Consider the following 21,575-nt stretch of genomic DNA (forward strand, 5'->3'; position numbering starts at 1 on the left):
GTTTGTGTACTTTTGGTCTGGGGTTTGTTTTTTATACAGCGTAGGCCTGGCCTCTTAGTTGCAGTGAAGTGAAATATGAATGCTATTGCATATGTATACACTACAACAGTGTTCTTGTAAATTTCCATCAACAATGGTTTTCTGAGTTAGGTGTGGAAGAGATTGGTGGCTGTCCACAACCTTGACTTCAACTACACTTGGATGAACTGTGTACACTTCAAACCAGGCTTTATCACCCACTTTCAGTGGCCAACCTCACTCATGCTTTTGTGGCTGAATGGGAGGAAATTCCTGCAAACATGTTCAGAAATCTGATGGAAAACCTGAAACCAGAAGAATGGTGGATGTTGTAACAGCAGATTAAATGTGGTTTTGGAATAGCATATTCAGCAGTTACATTTAATTGTAATTTTGTCCACATACTTTTGGTCATGTAGTGTAACTGGTAAATTCAGCTTTAAAATAAATGTATAAATGACATTATTTCTGCCTGAAATTTAGAGATGTAGAAGTATGCAGCAGCACAAAACTTAAGTATTCAAGTTAAGTGCAAATGCCCCAAAAGTGTCACCACAGTACCACCTCCAGTACAAAACATTTTCTGGCATTAACCAGATTTTTCATATTAATCTGATTGTTGTGTGAGTTTAAGATGGTGAGATCTCTATTTCCCTGTATTATTCAACAATAAATTGAGTTAGGTGTGTGTGAGAGAGAGGGAGCAAACAGAAAGAGCAAAAGGGAGCAAGCAAACAACCAGTCATGAGACAAGCAGACAAAACAAGTTGCACAACTTGAATCAAGATAAATTTGTATCTGATTTATATCTGAGTTCCCTTTTTATTTGATGAGGACAGTGATGAATAGAAGCTCCTGTTTTCTCTGTTAGCAGTTTTTTTTTTTTTTTTTTTTTTTTACCCTTGATGAATTCCAAAAGGGTTAAAGGGAATTCAGCTGGAGGTGAGCAGGTCCCAGCAAACACACGAGGCTCCTTGTCACATGCCTCCAATTTACATTTGTTAGCACACAATGTGAGCTTAAAAGACACAAATGCTCATCTCTCCTATGTAAATGGACACAGACTGACGGCGTAAACAGTGGAAGAAGTAAAACATGAGGTTGAAACAAAACATCTTGCAGCCAGGAGTTACCCTATATCGATCCCCCTCTTCCACAAAGATAGGCTCTCGATTAAACCATAGTCCTGACCAGATGGCGAGAGAATGCAACAAAATATATCTAAAGCTATCTAAAGCTTTTTTGCAAAAAATGAAAACAAGTGCAAAGACATTATCCCCTCAATTTAAGCTGGGGATATGAAGTTGAAGTCACCGCCCATTCATCGAAAGCGACCGGGGGTCGCGCAGCTTCAGAAGTGGATTGACCAGCCTGTTGTCCAATGAAAGCACGCCAAAACGTGACTCACCCTCTTCTTTTTCCAATGGAAGCGCCGCGGAGAGGTGGGCCGCAGAAAGCATACTTGGTTGAATGGCCATTAAAGCAGCAATCAGCGGTAAATATATTATAATGCCACGCTCCAAACAGACACCGAGCGGATTGTCCGAGGCTGAGGGAGAGCACTTTGGCACCGGGTAGACACTTAATGAAATGCTGCCGCTGTACGGCCGCGGATTCGCTTTGCGCGGAGTCAAATGAGGAGTCATTCTCTGGGGAATCGAACAGTGATGGACAGCTGTTGGAGGTTGACGATAAATTTACAGTGTTGTAACACAGGCTATACTATGGACCAGGGACCCCTTTTTTGTGGCTGCCACAGGAGGAGAAGGAGGAGCGGCTGAGTTTTCTCCTCCGCTCCGATCAACGCAACTGTGCGAGGATCGTGATGATGGTTTTTGGCCAAACGTGAGGCTCCCACCGCCGTCCATGCCGCAATGTTTGGTCAGCACAGGTGAAATAAGACTTGACGGGACCAAATAAGAGCTGTCAACATGGAATATGTCTTTTTATTTCCCCGCACCTCCGTCTTTTCTGTCCATAAACCGTATACAAGAAACATGCCCGCAGATGTAACGGATTCACAACGTAGTTAATGGTGTTGCGCTATGATCTCCAGGGACTATCTGATTTTGTGTAATGGTTTTATCATCCAGCTACAGCGCACGCTGCCGTGCAACCTCTCCATGGATGGTAGTTAATTGGGCCCAATGATGTAGAGCCAAATCCTCCTGGATCAAACGTTCCCTCCTCTCGCGGCGAAACTGGCTCCCCTGTGACTTTTGCGCATGTTCAATTGTTTTTATTCCCAAAGCCTTTCACCACTTCTGGTTATTACTTTGGATAATCCCATCTCGATTTTAAACGATTTTATAATGAATTATTGCCTCTAAAAGTGGAAGAGTAAACCGGTCACAGTGTGTATTGATTTGACTTTTTAATTTAAAACGCTCAGACTCTTTCAACAGTGACCAACCATGGGAAGTTCAGCTTACAACAGACATTTGATGGGGCCCATCTTAAAGACTAAGTAGTTTCCAGACATTATTTTTTTAGTGGGTAAAACTTTTCCTTTGTTAAAGCACATTCTGTAGTTACCTCCCGTTATCCACTATGTCCAGATCAAACAGTGTCAGCCCACCCGGAGTCTGTGCGCCTGGTCTGAGGGGAGGGACCGAGCACAGATCAGCCTGGGGAGAATCTGAGTCCGTGGCCAACGGGTGCCCATACTCGGCCAGATCCCCGCGCAGGAAGCTCACCCGGACCAGCAGTCGGTGGAAAGAAGAGGATGATCTGGACCACCGGCAGTCCGGGCGAGCCTCCACGACCGTCAGCAGGGTCAGCTTCAGGTCCAGGTCAGCTTGGCAGGACCATGGCGAGGAGAACCGAGACCGCGCGTCCCCTAAGCGTCCAAACGACGAGGTGAGACCCAAGTCTGTAGAGCTAGGTCTGGAGGAGCGGAGAGCCAAGTCCGGGACCAACGAGGAGGAGGTCATGCCCGATGTTAACTTGTCTTTAGTGGCGTGCTGCACCAACGTCATGCACATTTTTAAATCCAAGAAATTCCAGTCGGAGAAGTTGGAGCGGCTCTACCAGCGCTACTTTTTCCGTCTCAACCAGAGCAGTTTGACTATGCTCATGGCAGTGCTGGTGCTGGTCTTCACGGTCATGTTGGGCTTCCACTGCTCCGGTGGGACAGCGAGCGTAACTTATGTGGTGGTATTTTCAGTTGCCATCTTCCTCACACTCATACTCATGGTGGTCTGCAACAGGAACGGGTTTCACCAGGATCATATGTGGATTGTGTGCTATGTGGTCATCCTGGTGGTGTTCGTTATCCAGGTGATCGGAGTGCTGCTCGTGCAGCCCAGGAGTGCCTCAGAGGGGATCTGGTGGACCGTGTTCTTCATCCATGTCATCTACACTCTGCTGCCCGTCAGGATGCGCGCCGCAGTCATCACTGGAGTTATCCTTTCCGCCATCCACGTGGCTGTTTCCTGGATGTTAAACGGCATGGACAGCTTTCTGTGGAAACAGGTATGTGGAAGAATACGCTTTATTTATAATGTTTTAAAATAATTTTCACAGAGAACTGGAATTCCATACATACACATTGCCCATGTTCTGCTGTGCCTGATTGCTATGCGCAATAACATGGGCACTTCCGTTGCTGCCGCTGAACTTGTTTTACTTCATTGCCAAAACTTTCTGTCCTAAGTGGTATGCTCAGAATCTCTAGGGGTCAGGGGAGAAAAAGAACACTACCACGTCACGCAGGGTAATTCTTCACACAGCTGACTTTTTGTGTGTACAAGAAAGTGCAAAACAAATAGGCTAATGTTCTGGAAGAGAGACTGTCCAAAACTCTACGATCCATCAAAACCACAGAAACGCACAAAGATCCAGAGTTCTTGGAGAGATCAGGTAGACAAGTGTGATGCACCCAATAGGAGGCTGTGACAGCATACTTTTTGTTCTGCCTTAGAGATTTTGGCCATTCAAAACAAGCATTGACCCTTCTGCCTTCAGATGTGGTCTGATCTAATTTATGCATACCAAATTGTTTAAGTCTTATTTTTGCCTGAAGATCATTGTGTCAGTCAAATGTGTTAGATGTAGAAGTTAGATGCAATTTGGCTGATCAGAGAGGCATTTTATTTTTTTAACTGAAGAGGTAACTGCTAGGTTATGGTAAAATTGATACTTGGAGGAGCCCAATCAGATCTTGGCAACCTCTGCATGTGTAAAGCTTTTTTAAAAATTGGGCATTTAAGCGCACTTAAGCACAAAAACCCTGTCTCCTTCTATTCAGTCACTTGCTGTCACCATGGTTGCAGTCTGACTTTTCAACAAACGTTAAATAGCTTAATGGACAAATTGAGCTTGTAGACAAACACTTTGCTGTGAGATGTAGCTGTTGGTTGCCATGGAAATTGCAGCTGGCCTGATACTCTATGCTCTATGCAAACTATACAGTCAGATTTTTCCTTACAGTTGGAGTTGGCTGGAGTTTCCTCTTGTATTGGACTGCAATTTAAGCATTTGCCAAATACAAATTAGAAAAAATGGATAGTTTGACGTATGTTGTCCAACATCACTATTACAAGTCTTTAATCACTTATGTTACACTTAATTTTGCTGCAACATCTCATTGTGTGTCATCATGCATCATGGGACATGTCTCAACAGCAAATGTTTGAGTGTAGCCACACATTTTAGCTCTTACCTCATTAGAGATGGACAGTAATTGTTTAATTACTGACTAGATTTCCAAAGAAAAACCAATGGATTCCTTTAAGGATGGAATGTTTGACTGTTTATTGTTTATTGTAGTTTTCCTGTAACTGACTTGTGATGATCTTTATGAGAACACATTAGAATGCAGAGGATGTTTATCTGACATATGGGGTTTCATATTTAATTTGAGTGGGTATATTTATTATATCTTTAAACAACAGCTCAGATATGTAGCTAATATAAATCTTGCTCTCAACCTCTTAATATTGGCCTTGAAGCACATTTGTAACCATGGATATGTATCATTTTTAGGACTTACTATTTTATAATAAAGTGAAGAGTGAACTGCTGATTAAATGCCCGAAATTGAAGCTGTTTTACAGAGGAAAAAAATGTTTGCCCTTAGCTTTGGAACAACTGATTTCAGGTCCTTTGTTTTACTTCATCTGTACATGTAATAAGCTTACATTTGGTAGTAATGTGCTGCTGAGCCTACATGTTCCTCATAAAATCTAGGTGCCTCTGGTAGTATTTTTACAACATCAATATTACTTTTAAAATGTTTCTTTAGGGCTGGTGGACTTTATCTGTAATAAAGATTCTTACATAAATAGGTTTTACTTTCCACCACTATTTAAAGGTACATCTAATTGCATCATGCACTGAGTTCTACAACTCAGTGTTATTAATGCCAGACTGTGTGTGTGTGTAACCCCCACCTCATTCTTCTGGATGTTCACTCAATTTGCTGTTTTTATCAGGCCCTGTGCTGCTCATAAACATTTTTCCAACTATGTAGCTCTCCTACACTAAGCGCTTTTACAAAGATGACTCCCTAAAAATTAGATGGTTTACCTCCAAAGGGTTTATCCTTAAATTGAAATATATGTCACACTGTATGGTCAAAAAGAAATGGAGATGCTTGTCCATGTATGTATGTGTTGTGCTTTAGGTCTGGCACTGTCGTTTCATGGTTTGGCCTAGGCCCATTGTTCCAATCAAGGGAAATCTTAATGTTACTGCACACAATGATATTATAGACAATAGTGTGCTTCCAACTATGTGGCAGCAGTTTGGAGTTGGTTGGGGAAGGCCCTTTCCCGTTTCAACACTGGTGTGGATCCATCAAACACCTTTTGGGATGAATTGGAACACAGACTTAACTCACAAAAACATAATTTCCACTGTTGTTGCATTACAGTAACAACCACAGCTTTTCTGTCTTTGCTTTTCACTAGATGGTTGTCTAGAGGTGAAGGGTTTCAAAGCAGCCTGTCTTTCAGGAACAAAATTTTCAATATTGTTTCATTTTTTGTGTTTTACAAGCATACATATTTCCAGTTTATATGTGATCAGTGAGGTAATGCCTATTTAATGCTGTACTTTGTTCTTTTAATTGTGGTACACACCACACCATCTTGTCCTTTCTTTTGATTTTTTAAATTGATGAGTAAATTTTAATGCTCCAGACATTAGCTGCTCCGTCAAGCACAGACCTGACATGTAAAGATAGGAGAGTCAGGAAAAGATGCTGCACTATACAATTGGTGGACAATGGATTGGAATAATGCCCATGATTGTATACAGTGGTGGAAAAAAGTTTTTGGACACCCTTAAAATTTTACACAATCTCAAATATTATCATGAAATATTTGGGGAAAAATCTTTTTTGTGTTTCAAAAGGTGTGGCTGCATTAGACAGACACAGACAAATACAAATGATATTTTTTGTTTATTGTTTACAAGAAAAACTAAAAACTAAATTCTTGACAGTTTCAATATGTCAGTTCTCAACATTGTCGGTATCAAAGTCAACAAATAACAGAGAATGTGTTCAAAACTGAACAAAAAATAAATAACCCATCACGTCATCAAATTAATATTTAGTAGTCCTGCCATTAGCACGCAGTAGAGCTCTAATCCTGGCTGGCATGTTCCCCCAAGCCTTTCACACTGCTGATGGGTAACCTTGTCCCATTCTTCTTGAACTACTGCTTTTAATTCTTCTAAATTCTTTGGTTTATGCTTTGAAACAGACCTTTTGATAATCCACCACAGATTTTCAATGGGGCTCATGTCTGGGGATTGAGCTGGCCACTCTAAGACCTGGATACAGTGCTACTGCAGCCAAGTTCTACTGGCCCTGGATGTGTGGCAAGGGGCATTATCTTGTTGAAACATCCTGTTTTGACCTCAACAACAGTGCACATGCAGATGGGAGCATGTGGGTTTCGAGAATAATACAATACTTGGCAGAGTTCACAGAGTTCACACTTCTACTGCCTCCACCATGCTTGACAGTAGGTACTGTACATGTACTATACTGTACACGCCTGGCCTTCTGCATACCCTCACATTATCAGGAGGAAGATAAAGCTGGTAAATGGACTCATCTGACCACAGAATCTTCTTCCAGTTCCTGGCTGTCCAGTTCTTGTGTGCTTGGGCCCAACGACGCCGGGCTAACCTCTGTCTCTTATTGATCAGGGGCTTCTTGACAGCCTTGTAGGACCTTAAGCCATGATCTAAAAGTTGGCCACGTACAGTGCAGGTGGAACACTGGACACCAATTTGGTTTGACCACTGCTGCTGAAGCTCCTGCTGATGTCATTTGGCAGTTTTCCCTGCACATGCGGATCAGGATGCGGCTGTTGGTTCATCTGTATTTCTGCACAGTGTATCCAACTGCTGAAGGACTGCATCTGCATTGGCTATCTGGTGGCAGCTATACCCTTCCTGGCTGAGAATCTGTACCTTCAGGCGTGTTTCCTGTGTTAGGTTCCTTGTTTTAGCCATTTTTGTTTCAGAAGAACTTTCAAATGTTCTGGCTTTATATAGACACGAAGCACAGCAACAAAAACTGTGTCTTTTAATAAAAAGCACAACCTTCATTAATGGAGCACTGGTACCAAAATGACCCAATACTCAAAATTTCTTATGTATTTTTATGGAACCAATAAATTGCAAATTGCACTTGAAGACCTAAGAGTGATTCTTAATGCAATATTTCACAAATGCATTGGGTGTCCGGAAACTTTTTTCCATCATTGTATGATCCTAAAAGAGGCTTGCACATTAGCAATTTAACAGTGTGCCCTAGAAATTTGAAAAAGGAAATGTCCCATGCTTTATCGGGGCCATCAGTAGCGGATCCAGCTTTAGAAAGAGATTATTAAGTTGCACACCATTTAAAAGCCCAATGAAAGAGCATGAATAGCCTCATAATATGGTCTCAGCCTCAACTACTCCTCCAGTCATCGTGCAAAGAATGTGCTGAACGTCAGAAAGGATGTAGGGTTTCACTTTTTTCATCCCTTTGTTTCGTTTTGGAATTTAATGTTTGGTTATATAAGCAAAAAAGCAGGCTGATAGTTTAGTTTTTTGTGTGAATGGCATATGACCCTGCATCTATTTGTATTTTCTGCAAAAGCCACATTGTCATTTGATGTGTTGATGTGAGTGTGTGGGAACGAGCCACTGTGTTTGTTGTTCTTTCCTCACCATGCTGTTGTTTTTAGCATATCTCTTCTCTCCTGTTTACATAGGACCCGGCACTTCGCTGAGTTAGAACACTGCTGTTTATGTGAGATCCAAAGATAATGCCACTTCTTAGGCATGTGCTCCCAGGAGTTGTCCCAAGTTTTAGGGATGGAACATCATTCAACCTTGTAACCTTTTCTAACGCTCTATTTCATATCAGCCTTCTCAGTAGCACTGCAAAATTACATGGCTGGAAAACTAGGATGATGTTTTTACTTTCATTTTCAACATACATACAGGTGTTTTTTGGGTGAGACATTTCTGAACTGTCACAGTGACAAATCTCTGTTAGTTGAACTCTATTTTTTTTCATAACCTTATTTATAACCTTTTTCACTGCCACTTATTGCTTGGCCTGTCCTAATGCCATTGTAGTGATAGATGTACAGTGTGATTCACATCACTTAATTTTACAGTTTATTAAGACGTTAGGAGCAGATCAGTCATATTCTTGTTTGTTCCTCATTATTCCTCTCTCTTTTGAATAATTTCTCTTTTTATTTGTACATCAGTCCAGTCATGTCGCATATTTGGTCCCTGAAACAGATGACATTAAGAGTGTGTTCACATAACGATAAGTGTGCTGTAGAGTTACCGTGGTGTGCTTTGTTTGGACAGGTAAAAACTAAGTAGTTAAAGTAAAAACACGAGTGGCTGTTGATTTCCACTGTACGTTTACTAAACTTAGCTCTTAAAGGTGAAACTGAAATTGAAGGTGAACTGAATTGCGGAAAAAAAACAACAACTTACAGCATAGCTGGTTTTATGAACATATGGCAATGTTAATACGACATGATGCAGGACAGAGCTTTTGTTCTCCTAAGGCCTAAAAATGACAAGGCAAAAATTGGGCTAAATGTGGTTGAAACCTGAAAGTTTTGTGAACTTCTAGGTGACGTAGCACTAGGCCTATATTTCAGTGTGAAACAGTTTCTAACTTTGAATTATAAAAATAGTAATTGATATACTCTCAACAGTTATGTGTTATTTAGACAATAGAAATTGTTGGCCCTTTTTTTTTTTACCCTAGTCTTAATTAGACATCTAATTTACTTTTGACCTGCAAAGCATCAAAACCATTCTCACTGGAGAACTTGTTTCTACCGCCAGCTTTGATTCTCTCCCTCTCAGAAATTTCTCTTAGGACAGTACTGTCTGACAGCTCAGGAACTACTAAGGTGGAATTTGCAGTGTGCAACTGAGGCCGGTTGTATATGTGAAAACTGGCTGGTATTCATGGGAACTAAAATTTTTTGGGGCTTCCATCGATTTAGCTTTCATTCATTCCTTTAACACTGTCAATCTCATGATGGATAGCTGAAAGGCAAAAAATCGAGGCAGTAGAACCAGCATTATCATATTTTTTTGTTTGTTTTTTTAATTTAAATTTTCTGCATTCTTCTTAACTGTCAAAACCTAGCAACTACATTAACCACAATTCAGCTTGACTGGAATGGTTTGTCTGTGTAGGTTCTCAGTCATCCGGGTCGTGGTACTCCTAAGTGCTAGAGTTGAGGGCAACTGGACTTCTTTTTTCTTCAGTTAAAGAAGTCAAGTTGTCTTTAACTCTAGCACTTAAGACTGCCCATGGTTTGGTTGGTGATTCACATGTGTTATGCTAGTAGCAGCTAATGTAGCCTCAAGCCACTAGCCTCAAGTGGAGATGGTAAGATCATGTCTTTTAAACTCCACATTCCAGATTTTTTTCATTTCCAGTTTTCAGTCTCAACTGACATTCCCTGCAGCTCATTTTGGAGCCACAAAAGACTTTTCCTTTCACATATGGAGTAGTAACCTGTACTCTCTCACTCAACACCTGTAAACAGACTTTTATGTGTAAAATCAGCAGCAACATGATTGCTTTGTGTTAGGCAAAAATAATCTCAAATTTGATCTATTGCTTGTTTAACTCAATCTATCACTTCTTGAGATATGGTGGAAAGGCAGACATAAAGGAGTTTAAGCTCCTGAGTTACTTCCTGAGTTTGTTTCCTGGGACTGTTTGGCTGAAAAGCTCTGCTTCCATTCTTCTCTGCCCTCTCTCCAAATTCATGGAAAAGGGCATGTATGCAGACCAGTCCTAGCTGGCAGGATTCCAGTGGTAGCAGGGTTTTCTGCTCTGTCTGTCTAATTGAATTGCCTGTTGCTCGTAATGTGTGGAAATTCAAAACAGATGTCCACATCATCTCCCTTTCCTTTACCTGTCTTCTCACAGTCATCCCTCCTGGTCCTGACCCTGCTTCTAGACATGCTTTTAATTTTCCTATGAGACTCAGCCCCAGTGGACAGACTTAACCACTTCCCTCCCCTATAGGATGAAGTACAAGTGCTAGAGAGCAATAAAATACAAGTGCCCCTCAGGGGAACTGTCTAAATCAGAACTGAAACATCACATTTCACATAGCAGTTCACTGATTTATCTCTGTCCCCTGTGTCAGTGTCCAAATATATAGTTTTAGTTGTTGTTGTGTAATTGTATTTTAGAGTATGAACACCCAGAGGCTGAGGAGTGTGACAGATGATGCTGCTGTTTTTGAGATAATATTTGAACCAAACATGGATACAGGGCAAGCCTGAGTACCTTTCAGAAACCACTGCTGACGCATTCCCTTGTGAGCCCAGAAAACTGTGCTCAGTACCCCTGTAACTTAGCAACAGATTTTATGTCACAAACACCAACCAACTGCTCTCAGTGCTTCCCTGGGAGCACCTGTGTGTATTTCATCTCCAGTCATAGACTGCCAGCACATTATTTTGTGTACTGGGTCAAACTGAGACTTGTGTGCGATGCTCCTATCATTGCCCCTCTATATTATGTTGTTTTTTGTGTTTTTTTTATTTAAAAAAACAAACAAAAAACAGATATAGCCATATTCCCAAAATATAGTGGTTTGTAAGATGTCTTAAGCAGTTGGTCTAATCATTTAGATACAAATAGACACACATTTTTTTCTCTCCTTGTTTCTGTTTATAATAAAATACCACAGCAGTGATGCAGTCTGCCTAGTCCATCTTCCAAGCATCCAGTGTCATGTAGTTTTATGTGAAATAGCATGAGCTGTGACAACACCATTATGATCAGACAAAGAAAATATCAGAAAATACAACACCAACTTAACAGAAAATCCTATATTTGTGTTTTAGAGGATTTTTTTCATCAGTGTACTCAACTTTACTGGTAGACTGTCCTCAGTGCTGATGAACACACACTATTGCACTTATCAGTATAAAAGAAGAATTGAGTCACTTGACTGTAGAGAAAAAAACTATTCAAACCATAAAATAAGTAATATGCCCTCTTTGCAGTGAAAAAACACGAGAGTCTAAAGGAACTTGAGTTAAGATTTTTCTTATTGTTGTATGTTTAATAAAGAGAAGGCATCTACTCATTTTGATGTCTGCATGTTCCTGTAATTACAAGCTGATTATCTGACAGTAGAATCTAAAATTGATGGATAGTTTTCACTTTCATATTGTTGTGTTTCCCACTGTGGTGAGCTGAGCAACACTTGGCTGTTGGGCTTCATTGCTTCATTGCTTTTGCGCTTTGAAGGAATTCAGACTCACAATTATATTATTTGCAGGGGAAATGAAGAAATAATTATGATACACATCTCTACTATGGAATTATCCATCTAGTGAGGTAATTTTTCTCAGAGTTTGTATTATATTAAAGTGGTAGGGTAATGCTTCTTGGTGACCAGACCAATTCTTGGGTGATTATTGTTATTACTGCTATGGTTTTATGTTATGGGAGTAAATAATGCCATTAATCTTCATCATCCTGAGCAATGGCAGGTCTTTTCTAGCCTTCTATTTGAACTGAGTTGACATTTGTTACTGCTTCATTATTCACTTTGGCTTTGGCTTCTTGTTAGCTTTTTTGTATTTGGTATTTCTATCCTGCGCCCTATCCAGAAGGTATGTTTTAGCCTGGCCATTTACAATATTAAGTATTGAAGTACATTGCATATTGTGCATATAACCCCTAAGCACTTAACTTGAAATCCTGACCTGAATGCAGGAGGTCAAGAGGCTCTTAGGATCTTTGCTGCTGGTTATTTCCAGGAGGCTAGAGTGGAGTGTTTGGTCCGGATGATCATGATCCTTTTTGCTAAAACAAAAACAATTTTTGGGGACTTTCAGAAACCATCAATCAGACAATCATGTCCACTTCATGCAGTGACTGGCCAGATGTGCGGAAGTATGAAAGTAAGCAAGGCTTGAACTTCTCTTATAGCCGGCGTTCAGGTCGACTTCATCCCTCCATGAAAATATGCAAAAAAATGGACTGTACTTATATAGTGCTTTTCTAGTCAGATTGACCACTCAAAGTGCTTCACCCTACATGTCAAATTCATCCATTCACACATACATTCATACAGCACTTATTCTATACATGAGTGCTCTCTAACTCATTCATTCACTGATGTTTCACTGATGATTTCTACTGTTTACCTCAGTACTGAAGTGACATAAGATGAAATTATTGCTGCAGTGATAACTAAGAGTCTGGTCTCTGAGTATTATAAACTGCTGTGTGGTATTTTGGCATCTGGCCTTCAAATTCACAGGGGCCAGAAATATTTTTTTTCATAAAATATTGCATTTATAGGATGCAGACAATTATTTACCTTTCCTGGCGTGTTTTAAATATTTATCAAGTCTCTGTATTATGCTCTTGACTATCATCTTTTAAATCTTGCACAGGTGGGACAGCTTGCATTTCTTTGGTAGGAATGACTGCTATGCCTATAATTGTTGTGCATTTGGCAAATAAAGACCTTGAACCTTGCCAGTTATGCCACTGTGATTGGGAAAACAATGAGAGTTGAGATGAAGGGAGAGTGTATCTCTTGGCACTTACCCCTCCTGTCATTTTTCAGAACAGAATTTTTATTTTTTTTATTATGATTTGCTGTCGTTGGAAAATGTAGAGGATATGACAATCTCCTCTATTTAATGTACCATTTCTAGCCTGACTTTTGTTGTGGTTACTGTCAGATGTGGGAATGTTATTTTATGTCTCAGCCTTGTTAAGTCTGCAGCAATTTGCATGGTTAACACGACTGAATGATGATGTCCAAAGTTATGATGTAACCCTGTGGTTTGTTAGACTGTGAGAAAAACTTGATGAAATGTCTTGAGCTACAACATTAGGCAATAAATAGTTTACCCAGGAAGAAAACAGTTTTCGCACACTCACATTTTACTATTAAGTGGCTTTATTTACAGAGCACAAAACAGACCTTAGAAAATCAAAGTTTTTTAAACAGACAACAAGAAAAGCAGTTATACAACAAGCAGGGCTTTTGTTGTTGATAAAAATATTTTATTAAATACATAGTTTTTCCAGAATAGTGTAAATAGTTAACATATGAAAGTGAGACATATGGCAACATGCACACTTCCCTTCTCTTTTCACACTTTCACACTATACAGCTTTTAATGCATTACCTCAAAAGAATGTTGTCACTACTGAGACTGGGAATGGAGGAACATTGTGAGCTGTTTTACCTTTACAACCCACCACCCTGTTAAAATCCAGGGCTCTGACCAGATCACCAGAAGCTAATAGTTAATTCTGAACTCTGAGGTGAGTGGGATGTCTTCCCTGTCATTTTGGTTTGTTCTCTACACACATATCACAATGATGTTGCTTTGTAAACCTGTCTGTACAGTATGTGTCAGGACAGCTCTTTCGGGCCACATTTATGTATTTATGAAACACTGATTGTCCGTTTATTGTATGGTTCATTGTGTGTTTTAATGGCCTTTTCAAATTATGTGTTTTTCTCTACTCAGTCCCAACAGCCATAGCAGGTTTGTTTTTCCAGTAAGGGTAGAGGGCTTATACAAAATGCAGAGCTCATTTTTCATGTCTATGAGTGGCCAGCTCAAGCATTTTTAAGAGTGTTTGCTACATGGTTGAGTTATCGGTGGTTGGCGGTCTATTACATATGTCTGAAGTGTGTTTTGTAGTTTTGTGAATCATGCATTCATCATCTCAAAAATAGCTTCTCCTCTGCCTGGTTATATGTCATGGCCTTTTAATTTCCCCTCCAGGATTCTTAACATCGGGCTCATTGACACTGAAGTTGGTTCATTGTGCGATATTAACAAAGCTCTACCAGTTCTTTGATGTGCTCTCTCCACCAGAGGAAATCCATTATCTTTTAAAGAGGTGTCAGCAAATGAATCATGCTGTAGAATCAAAAATTCAAATTAATTTTCTATTGTATTAAAGAGACAGTTTAACAAAATTACAAAAAACGTTCTTTCTTTTATTTATCACTGAAATGTGGCCATGTATTTTTGGTTTTATGTAGCCAGATTTAAAGATGACATTTCTGCCACCGCCTCAGACGAAGTGAAATGTACAGTTTTTATGATGCATGTGCAAAATTCAACACCTAAAACAAGTTTTTTTAAAAAGACACAAAGCTGTTAAATTTTTCTTGAAAGTCTCAGCAGGCTAAGTGTAATTATCCACATGGAAACAAACAGCTGTAAGTGAGAAAACCTGTTTTTTCTGAAGGTGAAATAATCCTTTAAGCTAAGCAGTATTTAAAGATCACATTTACTGTGTTCCTCCACTGCGTTGGAGAATGTTTGGTCTAATACAGCTCACATAGTTCAAATGTCTCTTGTTTGTAGCTGTTGTGTTTTGAGAACTCTAAGAACAATAGGTATAGTTTTGGTGATTTTCATGCTTTCACTTATGTAAAAGACAACATTCTCTCAATTTCTTAAAATGAAAAACTGTGTCCTCTCGTATGCCTCTTTGGCTTATGAAAAACTCTTCCAGAGCCAGGTAACAACATTAATTGCCATTATGATAAATTCAGAACTGTCAGATAGAATGTTTCATCCAACAGTAGCAATATGTTTGCAACAGTTCATTTTAACTGTTTTTAGTGTTCAGTCTGTTATTCAGGCCAATCCCTGATACAGCCTTAATGCTAAAGTTTAAAGCAGTAAAAGCTAAAATTCAATTGAATTCAAGTTTTGTACTCACTCAGCTGACCATGTATCATGCCACTCAGTTGTAATCATGAGGCTGACCTGGGGCCTGCCTCACAAAGTAGAATAATAAGGCTATGCAGTAAGCTTAACCCAGGCTTTTTGTCATACAAAGGGGGCATGAGTTTAAATCAAACTATTTTCCATGGAAAATAAAGCTGCAGACCAAACTGCCCAGTTGCAGCTTTTGCTCAGGTTCATGACTCAAAACACAAAACAGAACCACCCCCTCATCAATCATCTGTCAACACAGGATTCCATCATGATCCTAAATATTACATTCACATAAACGTACAAGTATGAAACACTTTATTTGACAAGAAATATAGCCTATAGCACATGTTTGCACAACAACCAGTTTCTCACTCTGGATGTAAAACAGGATTTATAACAAATAGCATGTGGATAGTTTCTAATGGTGTGGGTAATAAGTAAAATGTACAGTTGCATATTAATTATTAAGGATATTGCTGTTGCTTTAGTGCAGGCTCTTGCACTCATATTTCATCACTACAGCCCTAGGGAATATGGCTTTAATAATAGAAGAATCTTTTTTACAGACTGAATGATGTGACATAATCAAGTATGATTATGTACTCATGATGTACTTATACTTGATGATGTCCTTATATCAGGACATGCATGCTGGCATACTGTTAAAATTAATATGATGTGAGACACCCTTAAGCTTAGTATCTTAGCCAGTCTTGTGGCCTCAGTATTGACAGTTTATTTTGCGATAGTGACTGACTGTCATCGAAACTAATGGTCATTTCCTATGGTCAACCCTCTGTGGCTGCTATATTGCCTGCCGGTGACAGCTCAGTCTTTGATATGAGGAAGACAAGCAACAGTTTCCCTCTCGGTCTCTCGTGATTTTTCTGTGATGAATGAGTCATTGATTTAATGACAACTGTGTCCTCAAAATATGCCATATGCTACAATCTGAAATGCATACATGCTACACAGCGATGAACAAGCACACAGATTATTTTGTCTTTTTCCTTGAAACTGGAAACGTAAAGGTGAATTTCGTATGAATAAGAGTCAAGAATAGAGAGCAGTTATTGGATGATTCAATATGGATGGAGGTATTTATTAATTTGTCTATTCATAAAGCAATGTGATTTTTATTTAGAGAGACTTATGGTCTCCATCCAAGAAATTAAATTGCATTTGTTCTAGATTACACCTTCTGATGCTGCTTGGACATGTTGTCAGTGCATGAACCTGGGGTTATTGGGTGTTTCAGGTCTTTAATCAGCAGTCACCTTCACCCGGGTGACCCAGTCGAGGGTGATCAGTCCCTGACTTGCGTCCAAGCAGCTCAGTGCACCACAGATTCCCCCTCCAGATCCACAGCCACTGGGAGGCCTTTTCTGCAGCCTCCAGCATGTTTTTGGTGGCTCCTATTTTGCAGTCCTCTCACCCCAAGAAGTGCCCGTGTTAATGAGTAGCCAGCAAAGCCACTGGCTCTCAGCAGGCTCTCCAGCTGTTCCCTCGGCATTCAGCCATGAGCTCTGCATACTTTGCCCTTTTTCGCACATTGGCCTCCCCAATCCTATCTTCCCAGGGGATGGTAAGTTCCATCATTACTTACTTCATGAATTCTGATGTTAACACCACATCCAGGCGAAGTCAAGTGGCTGTTCAGGGAACTTGAGTTGCTTCCCCAGTTCGACATGGAGCTGCCAGTCGTGAGCAGTAGGCAGAGGCGCAGGACTAAGGATGTGCTCCATTGTGCCCCTCGTCTGGCACAGTTGGCAAGCCAGAGAGTCTGTCCCATTGTATGCCCATTGATGTAAGTTGGCTGGGCTCAAGAGAACATGATAGACTGATCAGATGAGGAACTTGATGTTCAGTGGTTCAGCTCGCTAGAGCTCTGGCCAACCAATTTTGCATCTGGTCCAGGCGCCTTGTTGGTACATGCTGACCATTTTGTGGTGGCGTGCATTTCTCTTTACCCTGGGCCTTCTCATAGCGTGGTTTGGGGAAACTGCCCAGTCCAGCCCACCCCACTGCCATAGAGCCCACCAGAATGTTGTGCCTCAGCCTTGCCTCTGCTTTCTCTACTGCCTCTTGTGCCTGCCACTTTCTTCCCGTTTTCACCTGGATCCCTGCAGATGCCACTTTGACATGGGAGGATTCCTGATACATCATCACCTCCCTGGCTCGAGTGACTATAAATTCCTCCGACATGCTGCTGATGGGAAGTTGCAGCTTGGTGGATTAGCCATACATGCAATGCTGCTTAGAGACTGGGGACGTCCTAGCCACTACCCGAGGTACTGGGTACAAGTCTTCTCCAGTACCTCCACAGTTGACATTGGTTACCTGGTATACTAGAAGGGGCCAGAGTATCCTTGGCTGATACATCCAGGTTTTGAACTGGAGTCCTGATTTTTCAATCTCTGTGAGCCGCAATGTCAGATTCGTTTGTTGGAGTGCAGCCGTGTCCTTCAGTTGTCAAAAAGCTTGCCCAGGCTTTTAATCGGCCTTTCCATCAGTGTTGGTATCTGGGATCCTCCCAGGTTGAAATGGAACCACTCGCACACTTTCCCTTTTCTCAGGACCAGAGATCTGGATTTGGCTGCTTTGAAAGTCAATCCTGCCCATGAGGTAAGTCTTCCCAGCCCTTGGAGGAGCCATCAGGGACAGATGTAGATGTCACTGTGAGGTCATCCACGAATGCTCTTAGAGGGCTGCCGAGTTCCAGATTTCAACTTGGGGTCTCTGCGCTCCACTTCAGCTAATTTGACAATCATGTCTATGGCAAATGCAAAAAGTGACACAGAGACTGTGCAGCCAGTGATAAAACCCCCCTCCAGTTGGTGCCATGCTGATGTTAATGGCCCTGAAGAAAATCTCATCCTGAAATTGTTGTAGTAATCCAAGATGAGGTTCTTGATTTTCTGAGGTCACATGGTATTGTGTCAGTGTTGTTTCAACCAGCTTGTGCAGGATGGATTCATAGGTGTTAGTCAGGTCTAGCCAGACGACAGCTAGATCACCTTTGTTGTTATCAGTTGAGACCACCCTTGTGTGTTTGAGGCACTCCTGGGACGACTCCTTTCTGGACTGAGGTACCTAAGTAGGCATTCTTTAAGAGGAAGTCAGTGAGTCTTTGGGCCACAATCTTTAAGAAGATCTTCCCTTTTATACTCAGCAATGAGATGATGGGAAACTGCTTGATGTTGCTTGATTTCTCCTCTTTTGGCAATACATACTTCTTCTGCATGTCTCCACTGAGCCACAATCTTCCCTCTCCACCATATCACCTTGAGGATTCTCCAGAGACAGGTAAGTAGTCTTGGACACAGCTTGTAGACCCTATAGGGAACGCCACTAGGGCCAAATATGGAACTTGCTCTTGCCACTTTGGGCAAGATCCTTGATGCCAAACCTCTCTGAGCCAATACTCATTATTAGGGTGCACATGAACTGGAGTTACCGATCGGTGCTACCAATTGCTGTTGCTTCGAGGATTTTGTCCACGTCTTTCTCACTCTTTGTCATTTGCAGCCGGCCACTTCACCTGGTGTTGTTCCGATGTCTTGCCTTGTGGATTGACAATTGCTGCTTGGAGGTTCTGGGCACTGTGGGGTGACTCTGGGTCTGGTTCCTCCTCAGTCTGATCAGGCTCTGCAACCCACCCCACTTCGCTCATGGTGCTGGCTACTGATTGATTCTCCCTCAGTGTAATGAAAGGCACTTCGTTACTAGTGACTGATGACTTTGGCCTTGTAAATATTGTACAGCGGGGGAGATTGTGTTGATTATACTTGTAACAAATGACTACAAACATTAGTAGCGACACTTTGCACTTTATTATGCACAGAGCATTTGCATAGGACATTTGTGTATTTGGTAGCAAATATGGATTGGTTACATGGCATATTTATTGAACATGTCATAGTGGTGTTATCAGTTGACAGGCACTGGGCTCCACCTGGAAGACAGGGAGTTCGATTAGGCTCTGACAACACGGTCATATGCATTGTTCATAATTGACAAACAATCGTTCGATTAAGTTCTTTGTGGTACAGTACATTTAGGTGCTGTGGGTTAAAGTGTCTTAGTATAAATAAAAGTATCGTAGTGCAGGAATGTAGTCAATACAAGTGAATTGTTGTGAAAACACTTGTAACACTTGGGGGGAGATTAATAGCAGGAAAAACAGAATTGTAACTATTTTGTTTTTCATGAATTACATAGTGATAGGATAATTCCACCTGTAAACAGAAATTGAGCATACTTGTTAATGGTAGAGTTCAATGTAGTCCACCAGGGACACAGTCTAAAAGGCGCCAGTTTCCATCTGACTGTGTTGCTGGTAAGGCTGACTACTTTCGTTGTTCTACCTGTGTTACTGAGACTGTAAATAAGCTGTATATTGGGTTGTTCTCGTATCCTTGTTTGGTCATCATTTGCTCACTGAAAATCCAGCCACTCAAGGGCCATGCTAACACTCAGGCAGGGCATCTTAGTCTGGTGGATCTTCAGACCTTTCAGGTTTTTGCACACCTTGCCGCAAATGCAGACTGCACTCGCAGACACCATTATGTCCGTCCCAAACGGACGGACATTTTTCAGAAGGGTTCTTCGTAGCCCTTGCTGCCCCAGTTGCTGTCTTTCCGTGCTGCCAGCTCTCTGCCAGCAGTCACCATTCTTTTCATGGATATCATCAGTCTTCCCAGAAGTCACTGGCTAACCAATATTCAATGGTTCTAGATTACACCTTCTGATGCTGCTTGGACACGGCATCAGTGCATGAACCCTTGTAATTTAAGTTATATTTTTATTAGTTAAATAGTTTGGTTTATAGCATTCACTGCAGTCATTTTTAAAATCATCTCTCAGATACTATTCTTTACTCTGTCACCTCTGTTGTAGTTCACTTTTGTCTGTCTCTTCCTAATCCATTTGTTTCTCCTTTGCCTACAATCTATAAAAAACACATCCCAGTGCAACTGCTGATTTATTATGATGAGTAATGAGTAATGAGGGGATCCCTAACTGTTGATTTGGACAGATGTTAGAGTCACAGGTTACTGTGATGCATATGTTTGGTCTGCCCTTCTGCAGTTGTATGGCTCCACATCTATTAATTGTGGCTGGTAATCTGTCTAATACTGCCAGTCTGATTTTCCATATTTTGCTACTTTGGCATACTCTGTACACACAGAACTATTGCATATTTGTCTGTCTTGGAAGAGGGATCCCTCCTGTGTTGATCCTCCTGATATTTTTCCCATTTTTCCCCCGGGGGGGGGGGGGGTTAAATCTGAATCAAGGGTCTAAAGTTATTGTTTACAGATGTGGACAAATTTGTTGGTACCCTTACAGTGTGGTTTGATGGTGTTGCATACTGAAGAGAAGTCCACAAACCGCATCCGCACGTGTGTTCCTCCTCTCCAGATGTTCCAGACTGAGGTGAAGTGCAGCTGAAATGGCATCCTCAGTGGAGCAATTTGTGCGGTAAGCAAACTGGCTGGGGGTTGAATGGGGTGAGAGTTTGGAGATAAAAAGTATAAGGGACTGTGGTCAGCCTCCCAGGATGTGGCTGCAAGAGGAAATGCAACCCCAGGTTGATCAGAAGGATAGTGTGGATGGTAGACAAAGAGAAGGAAAACATCCAAAGCCATTCAAGCTAAATTCCAAGGTCAATCAATCCATTACTGAAAGAAAAACATAAAAAAGCCTGACTGAAATTTTCTCAAATTCATGTTGACAAGTTTCTGGGAGAATGTCCTTTGGACTGATAAAACTGGAGTTTTTTGGCAAGTCACATCAGCTTTATGTTTATGTATGAAGAGTGGACCAAAATACCTGTTACCAGATGCAGAAATCTCATTGTGAACTACCATGATCGCTTGTTGGCAGTGATTGCTGCTTAAGGCTGTGCAACAAAATATTAAGGGTACCATCTTTTTTGTCCATGTCATTTTCATTTGGTTTATTTAAATGTTCAGTTGAATCAAAAATCAAAAGCAATGTCTGATTTGTGTTAAACATGGAATAAACAATGATTGATGCCATTTATTTTTTGTCAGTTTCAAATAGGGCTGAACAATTTATTGAAATCAAACCACAATCACAATTTGAACTAATGTGATAGCTGCCTCACAGTTCACACATAGAGCACTGCAGGAGCAACAGAGCGACAGGCTGTAAACTTTACAAACAAATCTTGTCTTGAAATGACCAAACAACAAAACTGACTGTGGAGTTAGATACTTGATGAAAATGGAGGGCAGAGTGACAGAGCGAGGCAGTTTGAGTCGCTCTGATTCTCTCCTCTCCGGTGTCACGTTCTACCT

General features: G+C 41.0%; 1 protein-coding gene across 1 annotated transcript in view; it reads left to right on the forward strand.

Annotated features, from left to right (window-relative positions):
* Window positions 1-1,446: 1,446 nt before the first annotated feature.
* adcy5 (adenylate cyclase 5) overlaps window positions 1,447-21,575 on the forward strand; it is a 99,547-nt gene continuing 79,418 nt past the window's right edge. The window contains 1 exon segment of the mRNA XM_051069728.1: window positions 1,447-3,492. Coding sequence (XP_050925685.1) covers window positions 2,569-3,492 — 924 coding nt within the window. The 5' untranslated portion in view covers window positions 1,447-2,568.

This window comes from Lates calcarifer, linkage group LG1 (assembly GCF_001640805.2).
Source record: "Lates calcarifer isolate ASB-BC8 linkage group LG1, TLL_Latcal_v3, whole genome shotgun sequence".
Lineage (NCBI taxonomy): Eukaryota > Metazoa > Chordata > Actinopteri > Centropomidae > Lates > Lates calcarifer.